Here is a 20,066-nt window from a genome sequence, read left to right as displayed (position 1 = left end):
AGTTCTTGTTGTGTCTGAACTATCTATCTATCTATCTATCTATCTATCTATCTATCTATCTATCTATCTATCATCTATCTATCTATCTATCTATCTATCTGATCTCTCTCTACCATCTATCTGTTTATCCTCTTATCATCTCCCTCTATGTCTGTCTGTCTGTATCTATATCATCTATCTATCTATCTATCTATCTATCTATCTATCTATCTATCTATCTATCTATCTATCTATCTATCTATCTATACCTCATCTCTACCATCTATCTTTCTATTTTATCATCTATCTATCTATCTATCTATCTATCTATCTATCTATCTATCTATCTATCTATCTATCTATCTGATCTCTCTCTACCATCTATCTGTTTATCCTCTATCATCTCCTCTATGTCTGTCTGTCTGTCTGTCTGTCTATCTATCTATCTATCTATCTATCTATCTATCTATCTATCTATCTACCTCATCTCTACCACTATCTTTCTATTTATCTCTATCTATCTATCTATCTATCTATCTATCTATCTATCTATCTATCTATCTATCTATCTATCTATCTATCTATCTATCTATCTATCTATCTCTATCTATCTCTGTCTACCTCATCTCTACCATCTAATCTATCTATCTATCTATCTATCTATCTATCTATCTATCTATCTATCTATCTATCTATCTATCTATCATCTATCTATCTATCTCTGGGACGGAAGGGCTTGGAGAAGTTCCATCCTCTGGATGGATGGATGGCTTGGATCTCAGGTTAGAAGGTAATCCAAATTGGGTGGGTATGTGGGAATTGGAGAGAAGAAAAGCTGCACTCATGTCCGAAAAAGGAACCATTTGCAACTTTCCAGAATCCAAGTTCTAATCCGCGGTTTTGTGGTTTATTCCAAACAAATGTTTAAGCTTGTATTTGAAAATTTCTTTTTGAAAGAAGAACATCTTACCTAATGCTTTCAAACTTGCCAATCCAAAGGTTTCTAAAAGGCGAAAAGCAATTAACAAGCAATTTCCAAAAGTAATAAGAAAAAGAACAATGCATTAGCTTTCAAAGGTATCAACCGCGGTTTGAGCCAGAAGGCTATTTCCTTCTCTCCCAGAGCTATAAACCTCCTGCTAGAACTCCCAGCCTCCTGGTGATGGATGCCAAAGTCCATCTTTCTTTCTAGCCTGGTGCCTTAACCATTAGACCGAACTGGCTGTTGTTTGAGTTTCAGCTCCCATCCTCCCCAGTTAAGAGCAACTGTAGATGAGAGAAACTGATCCGAGCTATACACATCTCTTGTTACAATTATACTGTCCTCAGGCTAAAAGGTTTGGGGGCTAAAAGATCCCCGCTTACCTATCTGAAGAAAGGATTATTGCCGCCAAAATCGACGGGGTAAAATGGAAGGGCCATCCATGTCTTGCAGGTCATGTGTGTCCAGATCAAATGCTTCCACGAGATCATCACCATCGGTTACAATGTGTACCATTCCTATGAGCTGCCCTGGTTCAGGACACTGAGTTGGTAAGTAGGGGGGCAGAGGGGTGTGTTTTGTTTCATTTGTCTGTCTGGTCTGGAGAAACTCTCGCCGAGGATGACCCAAGAAGATTTGTCCTCTGTGGTGAGAGTTCTTTTTGGGTGACCACCTCTTTAGAAAGTGCCTCTTAACACAGAAAATTCATAAAGTGAATATAGTGTCAACTCATAAAATTCCTATGCCTGTTTTGGTAGTTGCCATAAAAAAGAGGGGAAGGAAAGAAATCTGGAATAGCAGTGCAGCAAAGCGAGAGTACATTCCAACTCTTACTGTCACTAAACTACCAGAGCTTTTGCCTGAAAATATATTTAATTGGAGCATATGAATGATGACACCCAACCTGTGAAGGGGCTCAATTGAGGAATCTTATTTATGACACACCCGGGGGGAGGGGAGGAAACGGGGTCACGGGGGACTGTAAATGACGGATGCCAGAGTTGGCTTCATTCAGGGCAGTGCCGGTATGTCGCCTTTAATGGATCCTTGGAAGTTTTTGGAAGTTTGGCTCGAGAATCATGATTTAATTAGAGCGATTGCTGGAATCTTATCATATAGAAAAAAAAACCAGAGACTTTTCTTTTGGGTTTAATGGAAAAAAGATTTAGAGGGGGGGAAAAATTCGGGATGTTATATATGTTTATGGGAGCAAGACTATGCACAATGGAAGGATGGCTGCAAAAACCCACGGAGGGAGCAGAAATGGCTAAATTGACTGTTTTGATCAAGGAAACAAAAAATACAAATACTTTTATTTTTACTTGGACTTTGTGCTCAGGTTGAGAAGAAACATGAAACTTTGATTTTGGGTCTTACCGGTTAGATAGATTTGTTTGTTATAGAAATGGCTCGTTTATACTATTATGGAAAAAATAAAAAGTTGATGTTTGATAATGCCTTATTCTACTACACCAAAAGGAGTCAGAAGTCAGTGCCCCTTTTTTGGGGGGGGCTCTCCCCCACTTTTTTCCCCCATTCTCCCTTCCTGGAGAATGTCTAGACATGATAGCAGTCTTCCACTGTCTCAAAGAAGAGGGAGTCAAGCCATTCTCCAAAGCACCCGAAGGCAGGACAAGGAGCAACGGGTGGAAACTAACCAAGGAGAGAAGAAGCAACTTAGAACTAAGGAGAAAATTTCCTGAAAGTGAGAACAATTAACCAGTGGAACAATTTGCCTCCAGAAGTTGTAAATGCTCCAACACTGGAAGTCTTTAAGAAGAGATTGGATAACCATTTGTCTGAAGTAGTGTAGGGTTTCCTGCCTAGGCAGGGGGTTGGACTAGAAGACCTCCAAGGTCCCTTCCAACTCTGATATTCTATTCTATTTCCTAACTCATTTACTTTTGTATGAACTTTGTGTACTATATTATAAACTAACAAAAAAAATGTTTAAAAAGAAAAAGAAAGTGCCTCTAAAGGAAAGCTAAGTGGGATGGCCTTCACACCTCCAAAACTACCATAGATTTAGCCACTCCCACCGAGGAATTCTAACCATCCCTCAGGAAAAATCTCTAGTAAGGCTCAATAGAAAAGTATGGATGTGTCTTTTTCAGGTACTTCCTGCTCTGTGTCAACTATTTCTTCTATGGCGAGACGGCGACGGATTATTTTTTCACTCTGGTCCAGAGGGAGGAGCCCTTGCGCATTCTGAGCAAATATCACCGCTTCATTTCCTTCACCCTCTACTTAACAGGTAAACCTTTGGGACCCCCCTTGCTTGGGTTTACGTACGAGATGACCAGGTGGAGTCCCAGGAAGGGTCAAACGCAGGGCCAGTTTGGGCTCTCTATAGCAGGGGTGTCCAACTCGATTCTCATTGAGGGACGCATCAGGGTTGTGTTCGGCCTCGGGGGCCGGGTGGGTGCGGCTGGGGTGGGCATGGCCAGCTCGACATCACTTGTGTTCGGGGCACCCTTCTCAGGCTCCGTTTTCGGCTGCGACAGCCTCCTGCAGCGCTCTGTCAGCGAAACGGAGCTCGGGAGGGCCGTGCACGGCCCTCCCGAGCTCCGTTTTGCTGACAGAGCACTGCAGGAGGTGTCGCAGCTGAACGGAGCTCGGGAGGCCGTGCATGGCCCTCCCGAGCTCCGTTCGCTGACAGAGGCACCGTGAGCTGGTACTTTGTTGTTCCCGGGGTGACCCCCGCGGGCCAGATCTAAGCACCCCGTGGGTTTGACGCCCCTGCTCTCTACTCTGCTCCTCTGCTACTTCCTCTTCAATCTCGCCTTCTTTCTTCTACTCCAGGTTTTTGCATGTTCGTGTTGAGCCTGGTGAAAAAGCATTATCGCCTTCAGTTCTACATGGTAAGATATAAGTAAATGGATTCCGTGCTTTCAGAGTTTAATAGCCCCCCTAGGGGGGCGTGGGGGAGGCTGAGAGGAAGAGAGAGATGGAAATGAAACCCAAAATGGGCACCTTGACACAACAAGGAATTGTTGACCAGGGTTCTGAAATGTTCAGGAGCTTTTGAATCCGGTCTGTAAGGCACACCCAATGTGGATCATGTGACCATGGGGATGCTGTTACAGTTGTAAGTTCGAGGACCAGTTGTAAGTCACTCTCTTTAGTGCTCTTGTAACTTCAAACAGTCACTAAATGGATGGTTGTAAGTAGAAGATTGCTGTATCTTTCTGGTTTTGATCACAAAATACTACAAAAATACTTTTGGTCTTGAAAAAAGGAACATTAATGGGAGTTTGGCTGACCCCCCCCCCCCTCTCTCTCTCCCTCCCTCCCTCTCTCTCTCCCTCTCCCTCTCCTCCTCCCCCTTTCCCCTTTGTCATATATATGTTTATATATATATATATAATTTGTTTTCTGAGGTTCTCGTGGGTATTTGTATGTGGATCTTTGGTTATTCGGGTTTCTCCCGTAAGATTGGAGCGTCTGAGAACGCGTTTGATGAAGTCTCATTCATCATCTTCAGGCTTGTGTCTTCGGCTCTGTGCTTCTCAGAGCACAGGAGAAGTTACTCTGAGAAGCACAGAGCTGAAGACAGAAGCCTGAAGATGATGAATGAGACTTCATCGAAACGTTGCCTAGACGCTTCCAATCTTACGCGGGAGAAAACCCGAATAACCAAAGATCCACATATATATATATATTTATATGTGGGCATGTGTTTTCTTAGCATTTTGGCTCGTCTCCGATAAATATTTGCCTCTCCAAACTGGACTGCATGTTCTCTCTTTCTAGTTTGGCTGGACCCATGTGACTTTGCTCATAGTTGTGACCCAGTCGCACCTCATCATTCACAACCTGTTTGAAGGAATGATCTGGTGAGTGAGCGCAGTGGGAGGGGTGTGGCGAGACCCCGTTTTGCTGGGGAGGATGGGCTTGGTGGCCTCCCATAGGAGAGGCCTTGCGCATGTAGCTGCCGCAGAATGGGTCCTACGGAGAGGAAGGCTTCCGTGGGTCTGTGGCTCAATGGGGGAAGGGGGCGCATTTACGGGCCAGGGTCTCTGGGGCGCTTCCAGTCTCCACAGAGCAGAAGGCCCCCTGCTCAGTCTCAAAAACGCCTGTAGGCCAGGGGTCTCCAACCTTGGCCGCTTTAAGCCTGGAGGACTTCAACTCCCAGAATCCCCCAGCCAGCCGTGTCTGTTTCTTTCTCTCTCACCAGAGAGATTGCAGAGGAAGGGATTACAAGAGAGCAAGCTTTGCCGGCTGGGGGATTCTGGGAGTTGAAGTCCGCCAGGCTTAAAGCGGCCCTGGTTGGAGACCCCTGACTAAAGAGGAGCGGATTGCGCCTTTGAAGGTCTCGAGCGGGAGCTGAGTTAACACATTAAGCCACGCGCACGCTTGCCTGGAAGCGCCTTCCGTTCAGACGCCTTTCTCTCGCTTGAGCACGACGTGAAAGGCGCACATCAGACCTTCGTAGGCTGCGTGCTTTTGAAACATGGCTATTTGGCAGTCCAGCTCTGATCATCGGGTGGGGGAGGGGGGGGTCAAAGCTTGATGGGTGTCCCTTGGTTCGGTTCTGGGTGAAGGAGGAAGGGCCATTTGGGCCTCTTTGCAGCTGTTATTGTGTGTGTGTGTGGGGTGTCTTTTATCAAGCCACCTCTAGGCGCTTAGAGGAGAATAGAGAATAAATAGTATAGAATAGAATAGAATAGAGAATGGAATGGAATGGAATGGAATAGAATAGAATAGAATAGAATAGAATAGAATAGAATAGAATAGAATAGAATAGCATAGCATAGCATAGCATAGCATAGCATAGCATAGAAACAGAATAGAAACAGAATAGAAACAGAATAGAATAGAAACAGAATAGAAACAGAATAGAAACAGAATAGAATAAAAATAGAATAGAATGTAGGAATAGGAAGAGAATAGAATAGAGAATAGAATAGAGTAGAGAATAGAATAGGATGTCGGAATAGGAAGAGAAGAGAGAAGAGAAGAGAAGAGAGAATAGAGAAGAGAATGTCGGAATAGGAATAGAATAGAATAGATATTGGAATGAAGAGAAGAGAAGAGAGAATAGAATGTCGGAATAGGAAGAGAATAGAATAGAGAAGAGAAGAGAGAAGAGAAGAGAGAATAGAGAATAGAATGTCGGAATAGGAAGAGAATAGAATAGAATAGATATTGGAATGAAGAGAAGAGAAGAGAATAGAGAATAGAATGTCGGAATAGGAAGAGAAGAGAAGAGAGAAGAGAAGAGAGAATAGAGAATAGAATGTGGAATAGGAAGAGAATAGAATAGAATAGATATTGGAATGAAGAGAAGAGAAGAGAGAATAGAATGTCGGAATAGGAAGAGAATAGAATAGAGAAGAGAAGAGAGAAGAGAAGAGAGAATAGAGAATAGAATGTCGGAATAGGAAGAGAATAGAATAGAATAGATATTGGAATGAAGAGAAGAGAAGAGAATAGAGAATAGAATGTCGGAATAGGAAGAGAAGAGAAGAGAGAAGAGAAGAGAGAATAGAGAATAGAATGTCGGAATAGGAAGAGAATAGAATAGAATAGATATTGGAATGAAGAGAAGAGAAGAGAGAATAGAATGTCGGAATAGGAAGAGAATAGAATAGAGAAGAGAAGAGAAGAGAGAATAGAGAATAGGAAGAGAATAGAATAGAAGAGAAGAGAGAATAGAATAGAATAGAATAGAATAGAATGTCGGAATAGGAAGAGAATAGAATAGAGAATAGAATAGAGAATAGAATAGAGAATAGAATAGAGAATAGAATAGAATGTCGGAATAGGAATAGGAAGAGAATAGAATAGAGAAAAGAAGAGAAGAGAAGAGAGAATAGAATAGAATATAGGAATAGAATAGAGAATAGAATAGAGAAAATGAATAGAATAGAATTTTTTATTGGCCAAGTGTGATTGGACACACAAGGAATTTGTCTTCGGTTCATAGGCTCTAGGGACCTGCCAGGCCCTTTTGCCACCCAGGGGCTTCCTTCATCTGGAAGGGGCTCAGCACAGCAGGGGCAAAGGTTTAGCTAGGTTTGCACGAACATCCACTTACACTTTGCCAGTTCTCATTTCTGGGCTAGTTTGAGCCCATCACGCTCTCACACCTATGTGTGCAAGGACACCTATGGATTCATCCATCCGTTGACTGAGACCTAATTGCCAGATTCCCCCCCAGGGGATGCCATTCCTTGATTCTTGAAAACCAGGCCTGCTAAGAGCCAAGCCGCCCTTGCGTTGAGCCTCCAAACTTGGCAACGTGTAGACCTCATTTCCATTTGAACACCAGGGTGGAGGACCCAAGGGAAGACTAGCTGATACCACGGAACAAATCGTGTAGGTTTCACCAAAGCAGGCCTGCTTCGCCCTGAGTTCATTTTTAGTGCCCTGAAAACAGTTAACAGAAGTTGATTCATACCTCTGGTTTTTTGGTTTTTTTTTTAAATAAAATGACCGAAATCCATTTACCAAAATAGACCGTGGCCTTTATTAAGAAGGAGAGCGTGATGATGATGTAATTTCTAAACTAAGCTTTGCAGCAGCAAGAGAATTATTTCAAACTGGAACGATGGAACCAATATGTAAAAATGGGACTTTTTTACATATTAAAGGCATGGGCTCCTTTATTGCCATTTAAAGTATGAAGAAATGTAGGCATAAACTAGAGCAGGCAAGTTTTCTTTTGTTGGTGTTTTAGCACCCTGGGGGGATGTGGGGGTGTGGAGTGCAGTGGTGAGAGGGAAGGGGCTAGATATTTCTGCCCGGGTTTTTTAGGGTTTTGGTGGGGGATTTTAGTGGAAATATTAATGATATTGAGGTTTATCTGTGTCCTCAGAGTCACCTACGTGGTGCAAATGGTTTCTGTAGTCTGCAAGTTTTTTCCTCTGGGAGCCCATTCCTCGTCCCACACCATTCCAAGGGGGTTCATCCCAAATTGTATAGCTAAAAGTCTCCAAGTGGCCTCAACGGCCCTCTTAAAAGGGTGCAAATGACTAGCTGTCTGCAAGGAATATCAGTCCTTCCATTCCCCACCATTCAGTCAGAGCTGAAAAAGCTTCTTGGATGAGAAGCGAAATGTCTTCAAAGAAAAACCAGAAAGTCCAGTTGCCTCTTGAAAAAAATAAAATAAAAGACCTTTGGGACAAATAGCTTTGAGGAGTTAATAGGGATCGTCTTCCAAGGAGGGAGGGGGGGAGTTTTTTAAGGAGCCTTAAGGACTCTGGGAGTTGAAGTCCACAAGCCTTAAAGTTGCCGAAGTCGGAGACCCCTGCTCCAGTTGTGTTGAGCTGTTGAATTTCCCAACCATCATCCAAGCGAAGAGCCCTCTTGGTTGGCAGTTCTGTTGTGTCAACTACGATTGAATCCAGTTCTCCCTTCTCTTTTACCCACCTCGGATGCTGTCTAGGTTTATCGTCCCCATTTCCTGTGTCATCTGCAATGACATCATGGCGTACATGTTTGGATTCTTCTTCGGACGCACCCCACTGATCAAGGTCGGTTCCTATGTTGGGGTGATTGGAACATCTGCAGGGGGACAGCCTTGGGCTTCAGTTGAGGCCAGAGTTGAAAATCCACCAGTCTTAAAACTTGCCAAGTTTGAAGACTTTGCACTGGTTGGTTGTCCTCACTGCGAAGGAATTTCTCCTTAGTTCTAGGTTGGATTAGTTTCCATCCATCACTTCTTGTCCTGTCTTCAGATGCTTTGGAGAATAGATTGATCCCCTCTTCTCTCTGACAGCCCTACAATTATTGGAAGGCTGCTATTATGACACCTCTAATCCTTCTGTTCTAGTTTTAGTTTTGGAAATCCTGCATTTTTTGGTCTTGAGCTTCCTGATTTCTTTCTCCCCTTTTTTCTATTTATTGATTCATTCCTCTCTCTTTTTTGACTCTTGAATCTGCAGTTGTCCCCAAAGAAAACCTGGGAAGGATTCATTGGAGGATTCTTTGCCACTGTTGTGTTTGGCCTTTTAGTAAGTGTTTGTTTTACTTTTAATAAGAACCACACCAATCAAGAGGGGAAAACAGGAAGAATTTGAACACTTCTATAAAACACAGGCCTGACCCATAGGGTGCAGAATCCACCAGGAAATTCGCAAGGAAAGGCTTATACAAACTGGGAAAGATACGAGCAAACAACACATTTTTTGAATTAGGACAGTTTGGACACTAAGACAGACTACAGGAATTCTGTATTGTTTATGAGAACAATGAGGAGGCACAAAAAATAGGTTTCTTCCTTTCCATTGTTCCAGGATAACAGATTTAAGTCTCAGGCAGACCAATTCCAGTTTCAATGTTTGAAAAATCCTCTCAACGTTAAGAGTTTAGCAATAGACTGGATAACCAAAATACATTCCCTGTATGGTAAAGCGCTAGAAGATTCTCTATCTGGGATGCTTAAATTTGATTCCCTGCCAGAATTCCTGGGTGGTAAAATAGATTGGAAAGTTAACCCAACATCCTGAAAGAAAGTAGTGTCCAAAATCTTCCAGGTTGCCGCTAAGAAAGTTCCAGGGAAGTGTCCAGCTGAAATTAGCTTGAAAGAAACCCCACCTTTATTGAGCAAAAGGATTCATGGCCCCTGCCAGCTTGAGAGGGTTATGCAACTAGTCCTCAGTTAACAACATCCGGTGACTATTCAGTTGCTGTTAGCTGAGTTAGGCGGCCACGTGACAGCATGCTTTTACGACCATGTGAAGTTGAGCAACAGAAATCCTGTCCCATTGGCCGTAGTGAACGGAGGACTACCTGTGGTTAAACCTTAGAAAAATTGTTCGTTTTCATCTGTTCAGAGTTTTCCAGCATAAATTCAGCGCCAGAAGAGTAAACACAGATGGCTGAGGCTTCATTTTAACTTCTTAATCAACACATAAAGTAAATTTTACAATACCAGTTGTAGATTTCTCCAACGTTTCTCCAAACTCAAACAGAAGCAGACAGGTTACAGGTTCAGAGCAGAACAGCAACTCAGCTTTAGCTCGGAGACAGACCTCAGTTTCACTTTAGTTCAGCAGGCAAGCAAGACACACAGCGGAGGAAAGAAGCCGTTTTATTCTCAATAGACAGACTCAGAGCTCAACAGAGCTGCAGAGCTTAATATCGAGCCACGCCTAGGCTGCTTCTAGTTTCAGTTTCCAAACAGTCCACCTTGGCTGACTTAGTTGCTCTGCGTATTCATCGGCTGACCTTGTTCTCATGCTCTTATTCCAGTTCATGAATATACTCTGACATTATCCCTTCTGGTTTTCATGTCTACTAGTTTGACCTCATTTTTAAGGCACCATGGCGGAAGTTAACTCTGTGACTCTTCTTCTCTTCTTCCATCAATCCCCACCAAGCTATCATACCTGATGTCCGGATACAGATGTTTCACCTGCCCAGTCGAATTCAACAACGACACCAACAGCTTCACTGTGGATTGTGAGCCTTCGGAGCTTTTCCAGCTGCAAGAATATAACATCCCACTGGTGCTCCAGTCCGTGATCGGCTGGGTAGGCCTTTCAATTCAGCTACTCCGTTTGCCCTGACAGTATTGCAAAGGTGGCTAAAACACATGTTCCTTTTCACATGCTGAAGAAGGGAGGGGGATATTATGGCCATCATATTTTATTTCTGGTGGGGGAGAGGAGGAGTAAGGGGTGAAATTGATATTATCTCCATTTTGGTCCTTAAAACTCTCCAGCCCCTAAAAAGAACTTTGGATCAATATTTCTCATTTTAGGAGGGAGCTAAATGGCCAGATAAGATCTTAAACTTTTTGCAAGGCTTAAAACAGGTGTGTGTGTGTGTGTGTACATTTCTTAATATAAGTTGTACTTTAATATATTAAGAACGTTTATAAACATAAATATGAACTATGAATGTATTGAGTTAAATATATTTAATCTATATTTAATCTATTAATATATTCTTAATATACTGTAGTTTTTAACTGCCCCATCTCCCTTTCACTTTACAAATCCACAATTTTTGGATGAAAAATTTGCTTCCCTTCTCCCACCCCCACCCCCCTTAACTGGTCTTATGCCCTTCACCCCCTAAGCAGGCAGAAGAAGGAATTGTGGCTATAGTTCAAGGGTTGCCCACCATGGTTGAGTTACCAAAAGGAAAATTAGCTTGTGGTGGTGCCAAAAATAAGATTTGCTCCATCAATGCCTCACTGTTGACCTCCAAGGTTGGGTCAGGACGGTGCAGGGCGCCAAATCTCATTATGGTTTGGAACCCAACTTTTCAGAAAGCCAGCCAAAACTGAACTGATGAATGCAAACAGAGGCTCTTAAGACATCCCCCAGGACCTAGGGTTGAGTCCCAGACCGTATTGGTTTAATTTCTCTCATCAATGAGCCCTCTGGCCTTTAAATTGACTTCAGATCAAAATGGTCCAACTCCGAAGGTATGACTAATAACGGACACACCTCCTTGTAGGAAATGGCCAGCCTGCTCCTGAAGGAGAAGTCAAAGGCGTCATCAGCCTCGAGTCCCTTCATCCCCACAAGAGATCTGAGTCCAGCCTACTTTGAATTCCATTCATTCTTATCCACCGCCAGTTTGCTTTGACCATTAGTAGTTCAGATTCTTGTAGAGACCGTCAGCTTTCAATAAAATTATATATATTCATTTGAACTGCCTGGACTTCTGGTTTTCCCACATTGGACCCTCCTATTGGCAGTTCATGAGCCCCAGCTGACAAAGCAGGAACTCACCTTGGGGGACTTAATGGACTGGCCTGAATGCTGAACTACCCCGGGGGAGGGGGCGAGGGGGTTGCCATCCCTCTGCTCCCCTTCTTGCACCTGGCCCCTTTTCCTCATTTCTCTCTCCTTCCTGCAGAAGATGGTGAGGATGTATCCCTTCCAAATCCACAGCATTGCTCTCTCCACTTTTGCATCCCTGATTGGACCTTTTGGGGGTTTCTTCGCCAGTGGTTTCAAAAGAGCCTTCAAGATCAAGGTAGGCCACACCTGAGCAACAACATCAGCATCCCAGAGGCTGGGAAGCATTTTTTTTTAGAAAAAGGTCTCATCCAATCTGGGCCTGGCTAGTCTAGGGAAGAGAAGGACCAGGGGAGACAGGAGAGCAGCCTTCCAATATTTGAGGGGCTGCCATTAGAGGAGGAGGGGGTCAAGCTATTCTCCAAGGCACCCAAAGGCCAGACAAGGAATAATGGATGGAAGATGAACAAGGAGAGATTCCACCTGGAAATAAGGAGGAATTTTCTGACAGTTAGAACAGAACAAAAGTTGCCTTCAGAAGTTGTGGGAGCTTCATCATTGGAGGCTTTCAAGAAGAGGCTGGACTGCCCTCTGTCAGAAAATGGTGTAGGGTCTCCTGCTTGGGCGGGGGGTTGGACTAGATGACCTACGGGGTCCCTTCCACCTCTGTTAATCTGACTTTAATGAACAAAAGGACCAGAGGAGATAGGATAGCAGTCTTCCAATATTTGAGGGTCTGCCACAGAGAGGAAGGGGTTAAACTAAATGGTGTAGGGTCTCCTGTTTGGGAGGGGGGTTGGACTAGTTGACCTACAAGGTCTCTTCCAACTCTGTTAATCTGTATTCTAAGCCAATTTTATGATGTCAATAGCTTGGTTCCTCTTTCCTCTAAATCAGAGGTCTCCAACCTTGGCCCCTTTAAGACTGGTGGACTTCAACTCCCAGAGTTCCTCAGCCAGCAAAGCTGGCTGAGGAACTCTGGGAGTTGAAGTCCACCAGTCTTAAAGGGGCCAAGGTTGGAGACCCCTGACTTAGATGACCCTTCTGGTCTCTTCCAACTCTATCATTCATGGCTGGCTGAGGAACTCTGGGAGTTGAAGTCCACCAGTCTTAAAGGGGCCAAGGTTGGAGACCCCTGACTTAGATGACCCTTCTGGTCTCTTCCAACTCTATCATTCGTGGCTGGCTGAGGAACTCTGGGAGTTGAAGTCCACCAGTCTTAAAGGGGCCAAGGTTGGAGACCCCTGACAGATGACCCTTCTGGTCTCTTCCAACTCTATCATTCATGGCTGGCTGAGGAACTCTGGGAGTTGAAGTCCACCAGTCTTAAAGGGGCCAAGGTTGGAGACTCCTGACTTAGATGACCCTTCTGGTCTCTTCCAACTCTATCATTCATGGCTGGCTGAGGAACTCTGGGAGTTGAAGTCCACCAGTCTTAAAGGGGCCAAGGTTGGAGACTCCTGACTTAGATGACCCTTCTGGTCTCTTCCAACTCTATCATTCATGGCTGGCTGAGGAACTCTGGGAGTTGAAGTCCACAAGTCTTAAAGGGGCCAAGGTTGGAGACCCCTGCTCTAAATCTAGTCTACAGAAGAGAAGACCAGGGGAGACAGGAGAGCAGTCTTCCAATATTTGAAGGGCTGCCACAAAGAGGAGGTGGGTCAATCTATTTCCTAAACCAGGGGTCTCCAACCTTGGCCCCTTTAAGACTGGTGGACTTCAACTCCCAGAGTTCCCCAGCCAGCCAGCCGTTTCTGTTTCTTTTTGTCTTATCCTCTCCAAAGAGGAGAGAGTGCAGAGGAAGGGATTGCAAGAGAGTAAGCTTTGCTTGGCTGGGAATTGAAGCCCACAAGCCTTAAAAGTGGCCAAGGTTGGAGACCCCCTGTCCTAAAACACCCGAAGGCCAGACAAGGAACAATGGATGGAAACGGATCGAGGAGAGATTCAACCAGGAAATAAGGAGGCATTTCCTAGCAGTGAGATCAATCCACCATTAAAATATCGGAATTCACGAAGGCTCAATCAAACATTTTCAATTCCATTGGCAGGATTTTGCCAACACCATTCCCGGGCACGGGGGCATCATGGATCGATTTGACTGCCAGTACTTGATGGCCACTTTTGTCAACGTGTATATCGCCAGCTTTATCAGGTGATGGTTGTGTGTGTGTATGTGTGTGTGTGTGTGTGTTTCCCCCCTAACCCCCACCCCACCCCACCCCCGTTTCTACCCTGCCTTTCCGTTGAAAGAAGAAGGCGCTGAGAGGGCACCAGCAAAAGGAGCCGTCATGAGCTCCCATTCCACAGAATCCGGACCGGATCCCAGTTGGTTGCAGCTCTGGGTCGTCGTAACCTCTGGGTCCCGAAAGTCGGGGAGTGGAACTGGGACCTCCAGGGAGCTGCACAAGGATTTGCTTGAAAGGGGACTTGAGCCCAGAGGTGCTTTTGATTCAAGAGGCAAGTGGCCTTTTCTTGTTTTTTCTTTGAAGATGTTTCGCTTCTCCTCCTAGAAGCTTCTTCAGTTCTGACAGGATGATGGGGGAGGGAAGGGTTGATACTCCTTTCAGACAGCTCTGGTCCTTTGCATCCTTTTGTCAAAATTGAACAGCCCTAAGGGGGAAGGATACATCATCATCATCTATCTCCAGTCTACCATACAGTCCTTTTCAGCCGTTCCAAGAAGGCTCCACACTCATTTGCACCACTCAGGTGAGCCTGAGGACGCAGGGAAACCTCCAAGCGGCCTCAACGACCCTCCAAAAGGATGCAAATGACCAGCTGCCTGCAAGGAGCATCAATCCTTCCCTTCCCCACCATCCAGTCAGAGCTGAAGAAAATTCTTAGAGGAGAAGCGAAATGTCTTCAAAGCAAAACCAGAAAGTCCAGTTGCCTCTTGGAAAAAGCACCTTTGGGACAACCAGGACCTGGAGGACTGAGAATCTCCAAAGATATTTCCCTTCCCTTCCCTTCCCTTCTCTCTTTCTTGTTTTTCTTTGAAGACGTTTCGCTTCTTGGATGAGGAATGGAAGGGGAATGGAAGCATTTATCCATCCAGTCAGAGCGGAAGAAGCTTCTTGGAGGAGAAGCGAAACATCTTCAAAGCAAAACCAGGAAGTTTGGTGGCCTCTTGGAAGAAAAAAAAAGGCCCCTTTGGGACAACCAGGACCCGGAGGACTGAGCCAAGGGGAGGGAGCCCCCCGCCGTTCTCGTAGGGACCGTCTATCTGACCGCCTCCGTTCTTGTTTCCCTCTTTCCAGGGGCCCCAATCCGAGCAAGCTCATCCAGCAGCTCCTGACCCTGCGGCCCGATCAGCAGCTGAACATCTTCAACACGCTCAAGGCTCACCTAGCCGACAGGGGGGTGCTCCCCACTTCCGAGGACGCGTAGGCAGCTTGGCGATCGGACTGTGACTGAACAAGCCCCCCTCCTCCCCCCCCCACAGCCACCATAGGGCCCCTGCCCACCCATCCACCTTGCCTGGTCTAGCACGATAACCGAGCCTCTCTCACTTTCTCCTTCCTCCCAGATCAAAAGTGGGGTGTGTCGGGGGCTTTTGGCGGGGGGGGGGACAGTTTGTCTGCTTCCATGCAGACAGGAGGAGGGGCTTGCTGAGAAGAAATTTGGGCCGCAGGGGAACAGACGTGGCTGAGTGTGTTTCAGAACACAGAGCCTTTCCCCTGGGGGTTTTCTCCTCCTCCCGGGGCTGGGTAGGCTGGGGGCTCTTGTTTATTATCCCCCCCCCCCAAAGGATGAGGTGGACAGGGAGATAGGAGAAAGGAAGCAGCCGGCCTTTGGGAGGAAAGTCCTTCTTCGTAGCTCAGAAAACGAGAGGGGTCCCTCTGGTTGCGCACTGACCTTCCTGAATTGTTTTGGATAGCCAATAATGGTGGTTGGCAGTTGACCAAACGGTCCAGAGACCAAGAATAGCCCCAATGCCTCCCACGTTGGCCTCTCTCTGGGAGCTGCTCAGCTTTTTCCTTTGGCCAGGAGGCAATTTGCAGTCTTGATGGATGGGAAGTGTGTGTGTGTGTGTGTGTGTGTGTAAGAGAGAGAGAGAGAGACCCTACAGAAAAGCTACACGATTGCAGAACCTCCCAAACTAGATCGTTCTAAACCAGGGGTCCCCAAACTTGACCACTTTAAGATTTGTGGACTTCAACTCCCAGCATGGCTGGCTGGAGAATTCTGGGAGTTGAAGTCCAAAGTGGCCAAGTTTGCAGACCTCTGATGTAGAGGATGAGAAGATTGCCGGCTTCCTTCCCAGCACCTGTTCATGAACCAGAAGACCAAAGCCCCCGTGGGCTTCAGGACGTGGGAATGGCTACATACGTCACTGCTTGTGAGAGAAGGGCAGCAGGAAAAAATCCCTCTTCAAGCAACCCAGAAAATCGGCACAGAAATGAGTTTGCTTCTCAAAGGAAGCCCGTTGAAGCCCACAGGAACAGCGGAGTAGGCTTGTTACGGTCTCTCTAGGAGGGAAGCCACGGCAGGAAGGAAGTGAGCCGGCACGGCTACGGAGAGGATTCGGGGGGGTGTTGATCAAGGTGAAAAGAACGGAACTGGCTGGAAGGCAGAACTAGGACTCTTGACGCTGTTGGCATCAAACGACTCGGCTCCAGAGAAACTTGTTCGATTTGTGGGGGGGGGGTTTCCCCAATGCGTAGAGAGGTGATCTCCCCACCTCCACCCACAGCGTGGCCTGATACCAAAATGCAACGGGGAAATAAGAACAGGAAGTGAAGAAAGTAGTGTCTCCGTTTACCCCAGAGGTCTCCAAACGTGGCCGCTTTAAAACTTGTGGACATCCAGCATAGTTGACTGGAGAATTCTGGAAGGCCACAAGTCTTAAAAGTGGCCGAGGTTGGAGACCTCTGGGGTTTACCCTTTCAAAAAAAGTCAAATCTGAGAAGAAGTGAGGCTTAAGACCAAACATGTCAATTCATCCACGTCATAGATGAACCCTTTGACCCGAATGTCGTTCTGGATAAGGAAGTTATAGGTTGCCTTCTCTGTCTGCGCAGGCTTCTTGGCCTGCAGCCTTAACCATCCAACCCCCACCCCTAGGTTTGCTACGGGGCTGGAGCTCTTGTTTGGTAAGGGATTCGACAGCATGAAGAGAAGGTCAGAAGAGGCGCCTCTTGGAACAAGAGACACCAGGATGGTCTACCTTTTTCGACCTGGATCGAAGCCCTCCTCTCCCATTTCTTGAGCAACTGTCCCATGAAGGCATTCATGCAGGGGTCTCTGGAGACAGACGTAAGGATTGGCGATAATACCGCAGATAGATGTGGACAGTGGGTTGTATGTGCGGCCCCTTGCACCCCGTTTTTGCTCTCAGGAGGGTTCCCTGAGGCTCAACAGGCACACACAAAAAATATTATTTTTGCCTCTTGGGACTCGGGGCAGTCTCCTGGGCGAAGCAGTGCAACAGCGAGAAGGGGGATCAGCTGTGCCGCCCCATTTAGCTAGAAAATCACCCAGCCCAGCTGATCTTTGGAAAACAGCTGATGGTTGGGGGGGGGGGAAACAAGGAAATACCTTGATCTTCGGAGCGAACCAGTCCGACTGAACCGGGCCAAACCGGTAGAATCCCACCCCTGATTGGATGGTATGTGAGGGCCACGTGTGTGAAGCAGTTTGGCACCAGTTGTGGGTGCAGCTCTTTTCATTCCACCCTGTCCAGCAGCCTTAAGCTGTGGGAGGCATTTGAAAACGGGGCTCTCAACCTCATCACCCCCATTCCTGAACACGGCTGAGGGGGAGAAATGCTGTTGTGTAGGATTAGACAGCTTCCCCGTGATGCTTGCTAGGAGACCTCCAGACCTCCGAACGTCTCTTGAGAAGCAAGCAAGACGCCATGGAGTACTGGAGAAAGGTCAACAATCCTGTAGCTTTTTAGGGCTCTCCAAACTTGAAGGCTTGCGGACTTCCAACGGCACGTGGCTGGCTGGGGAATTCTGGGAGTTGAAGTCCACAAGCCGTCAAGTCGCCCCCCCCCCAACCTCTGCTGTAACTGAAAAAGCCGACAACCTCTAGCCATGTTCCTCCCCTTTTCTCCTCTTCTCCCCCCTCCCCATATTTCCTTCTGCTAAACAACTCCAAACGTTGGTAGTTCTAGTGCCCCACCGGCCTCCTGTTAGACAGCACCTAAATCTAGCAAAATTAGTCCGGCCAGCGTAGCTACCTGAGCATCTGAGTGAATCTTCCTAGCCTTGAGTTCCGTTCAGAAGTTGTGTTTCCTACTCTGCGACCCAATTCTTTTTTTCCCCTCTTTCCATTCCCACTTCCGGTGCCCTGTGCTTCTTTCTCTGTGCAATGTCCTTTTGGGGAGGGGGTTGATGGCTGTATTGTTTTTTTGCAGATGCCCATAAGGCAGGAGGGTCTGCAGGATGGGGGTCAAAAGACTCGGGATAGGGGCCACACCGGCGCAGTCAAAACCTCCGCATTTTTTAACGTGTGCTGCAAAGCAGGCGGAGCTTCCATCGGACTCTTTATGGCCCCCATCTTGACTCTTAGCCATACCCAACAAGACAGCCTTGTCCATAAGCTAGTCTTTGAGTTATATGGGTTTAAAAATTTTTGTTGTTGTTGTTATTGTTTTGTTCTGACTGTCAGAATGTGAATTACTGTACAAAGGCATTTTACCCTATTTATATACCGTAATGTTATTATTAAATAAAACATATCTAAAGTAATCATTTGTACATGCAACTTTGGAAAAAGGGGGCTGATTTCAGAAGAGCGTTTTGTGTGAATCCACCTTTCCGAGCCCCACCATCCGCACCGTCCCTGGTTGGCACCCAGAGTTGGGTGAATGTGATGACCCAAAGGGGCGTGGCACAGAGAGGCAACACACTCAGATAATGCGTAGGAGTCCCTTTATTAGCTCCAACTTTGCCTCCAATGTCCTGGTTACCTTCTGGGCTGGAGAAAAACTCTCCCAGGAACAGCCTTTGGCTGCAGAGAATCAGGTCCAAAACATGGTCAACAAAAACTGTAACTGTCCAATCAAGGCAAAATGAGATAATTAGTCCAGCAGGGTAAGAGAAGGAATTCCAGACATAGACATGAAGGAACGGCAGTAATTCAACACGGTTGGGAGGACGCCAGGAACGCAGATAACCAAAGTCAACACAAGATAAACTCACGTTGTTCCCAGAAGATGACACACTCAACATGCATCTCTTTCAAACTCTCTTCCCAGGTGTGCCTAATGAAGGGAATCGGGGCCCTTTCCTCCCCCGTAAGCCATGCAACCCACGTTGCTCCCTTTCTTCCCTGCGTGCCCTAGGATGAAGAGGGGGTGGACCTGGGTCTTCCTCTCAACTCCCTTGTTCTACCTCTTCCCTGCTCTGCCCAGCTGGACCTTGCCCTTCCCCAGTTTCCTCCACAGCCAAGGGAGCCACACTCCCACTCCCTGTCAGCTGTTTGTCTTCCTCCTCGCATTCAGACTCCGAAGGGGGCGTGACAGTGGACCAGATTTCTTTCAGCTTCCGTGGATGACTGATGACCAAGATTTGGGGCAAAGAGGTGGCGTGTGCTATTAATGGTGTAAACCACAAACACAACTCAACATGAAACGGGTGTAAAACTCCAATTAGATTTATACTGGCCTGCAATGAGTCATGTGCCCAATTTACAAACTTTCTTGCCGTAGGTGTTACATGAATCACTGCAGTTGTTCAGCTGGTTTCCCCATTGACTGCTTGTCAGATGGTCACACCCTGGGAACACATGACTTTGGGACGCTGCAACTGTCAAGCAACCAACTTTTGACCACAACCTGCAACGCTTGTAAAGTGTGAAAAATGGTCACGGCTCTTTTTTTTTTCCAGGGCCGTTGTAACTTCGAACGGTCACTAAAGTGATTGTAAGTCAGGGATGACCTGTATTGTTCTGGGGCAGCGTTCTTCAAACCTGGCAATTTTAATGAGTTGTGGACGTACAAATACAGATAGATAATCAGAGTTGGGAGGGACCTGGTAGGTCATCTAGTACAACCCCCCGCCCAAACGGGAGACCCTACACCATTTCTGACAAATGGCAGTCCAATCTCTTCTTGAAAGTCTCAAGTGATGGCGCTCCCACAATTTCTGAGGGCAACTTCTGTTCCATTGGTTGCTTGTTCTCACTGTCAGAAAGTTTCTCCTTGTTTCCAGGTTGAACCTCTCCTTGTTCAGTTTCCATCCATTATTCCTTGTCTGTCCTACAGGAGCTTTAGAAAATAGCTTGACCCACTTCCTCCTCCCTGTGGCAGCCCCTCAAATATTGGAAGACCGCTATCATGTCTCCCCTGGTCCTTCTCTTTACTAGACTAGCCAAGCCCAGTTCCTACAACCGTTCGTTGTATTTTTTAGCCTCCAGTCCCCCAATCATCCTGGTAGCTTCAGCTTCAGCTTCCAGAA

At 46.3% G+C, this 20,066-nt stretch overlaps 1 protein-coding gene across 2 annotated transcripts in view; it reads left to right on the top strand.

The window, feature by feature from the left end:
- Positions 1–17,182, top strand: part of CDS2 (CDP-diacylglycerol synthase 2) — a 30,709-nt gene extending 13,527 nt beyond the window's left edge. The window contains exons 4-13 of one of the 2 annotated variants that reach the window (XM_087969596.1): positions 1,415–1,512; positions 3,076–3,215; positions 3,764–3,822; positions 4,715–4,797; positions 8,352–8,439; positions 8,851–8,919; positions 10,288–10,440; positions 11,780–11,899; positions 13,710–13,813; positions 14,919–17,182. In XM_087969596.1, coding sequence (XP_087825722.1) covers positions 1,415–1,512; positions 3,076–3,215; positions 3,764–3,822; positions 4,715–4,797; positions 8,352–8,439; positions 8,851–8,919; positions 10,288–10,440; positions 11,780–11,899; positions 13,710–13,813; positions 14,919–15,048 — 1,044 coding nt within the window. In that variant the 3' untranslated portion in view covers positions 15,049–17,182. Of the gene's footprint in view, positions 1–1,414; positions 1,513–3,075; positions 3,216–3,763; positions 3,823–4,714; positions 4,798–8,351; positions 8,440–8,850; positions 8,920–10,287; positions 10,441–11,374; positions 11,564–11,779; positions 11,900–13,709; positions 13,814–14,918 lie in introns of those variants that run through there. The other variant, XM_087969597.1, reaches the window with a different exon arrangement.
- Positions 17,183–20,066: the final 2,884 nt, after the last annotated feature.

This window comes from Notechis scutatus, chromosome 7 (assembly GCF_049901735.1).
Source record: "Notechis scutatus isolate UNSWTSFEM ecotype Mainland chromosome 7, rNotScu1.2, whole genome shotgun sequence".
Classification (NCBI taxonomy): Eukaryota; Metazoa; Chordata; class Lepidosauria; order Squamata; family Elapidae; genus Notechis; species Notechis scutatus.
This window is presented reverse-complemented; position numbering and strand designations above follow the sequence as displayed.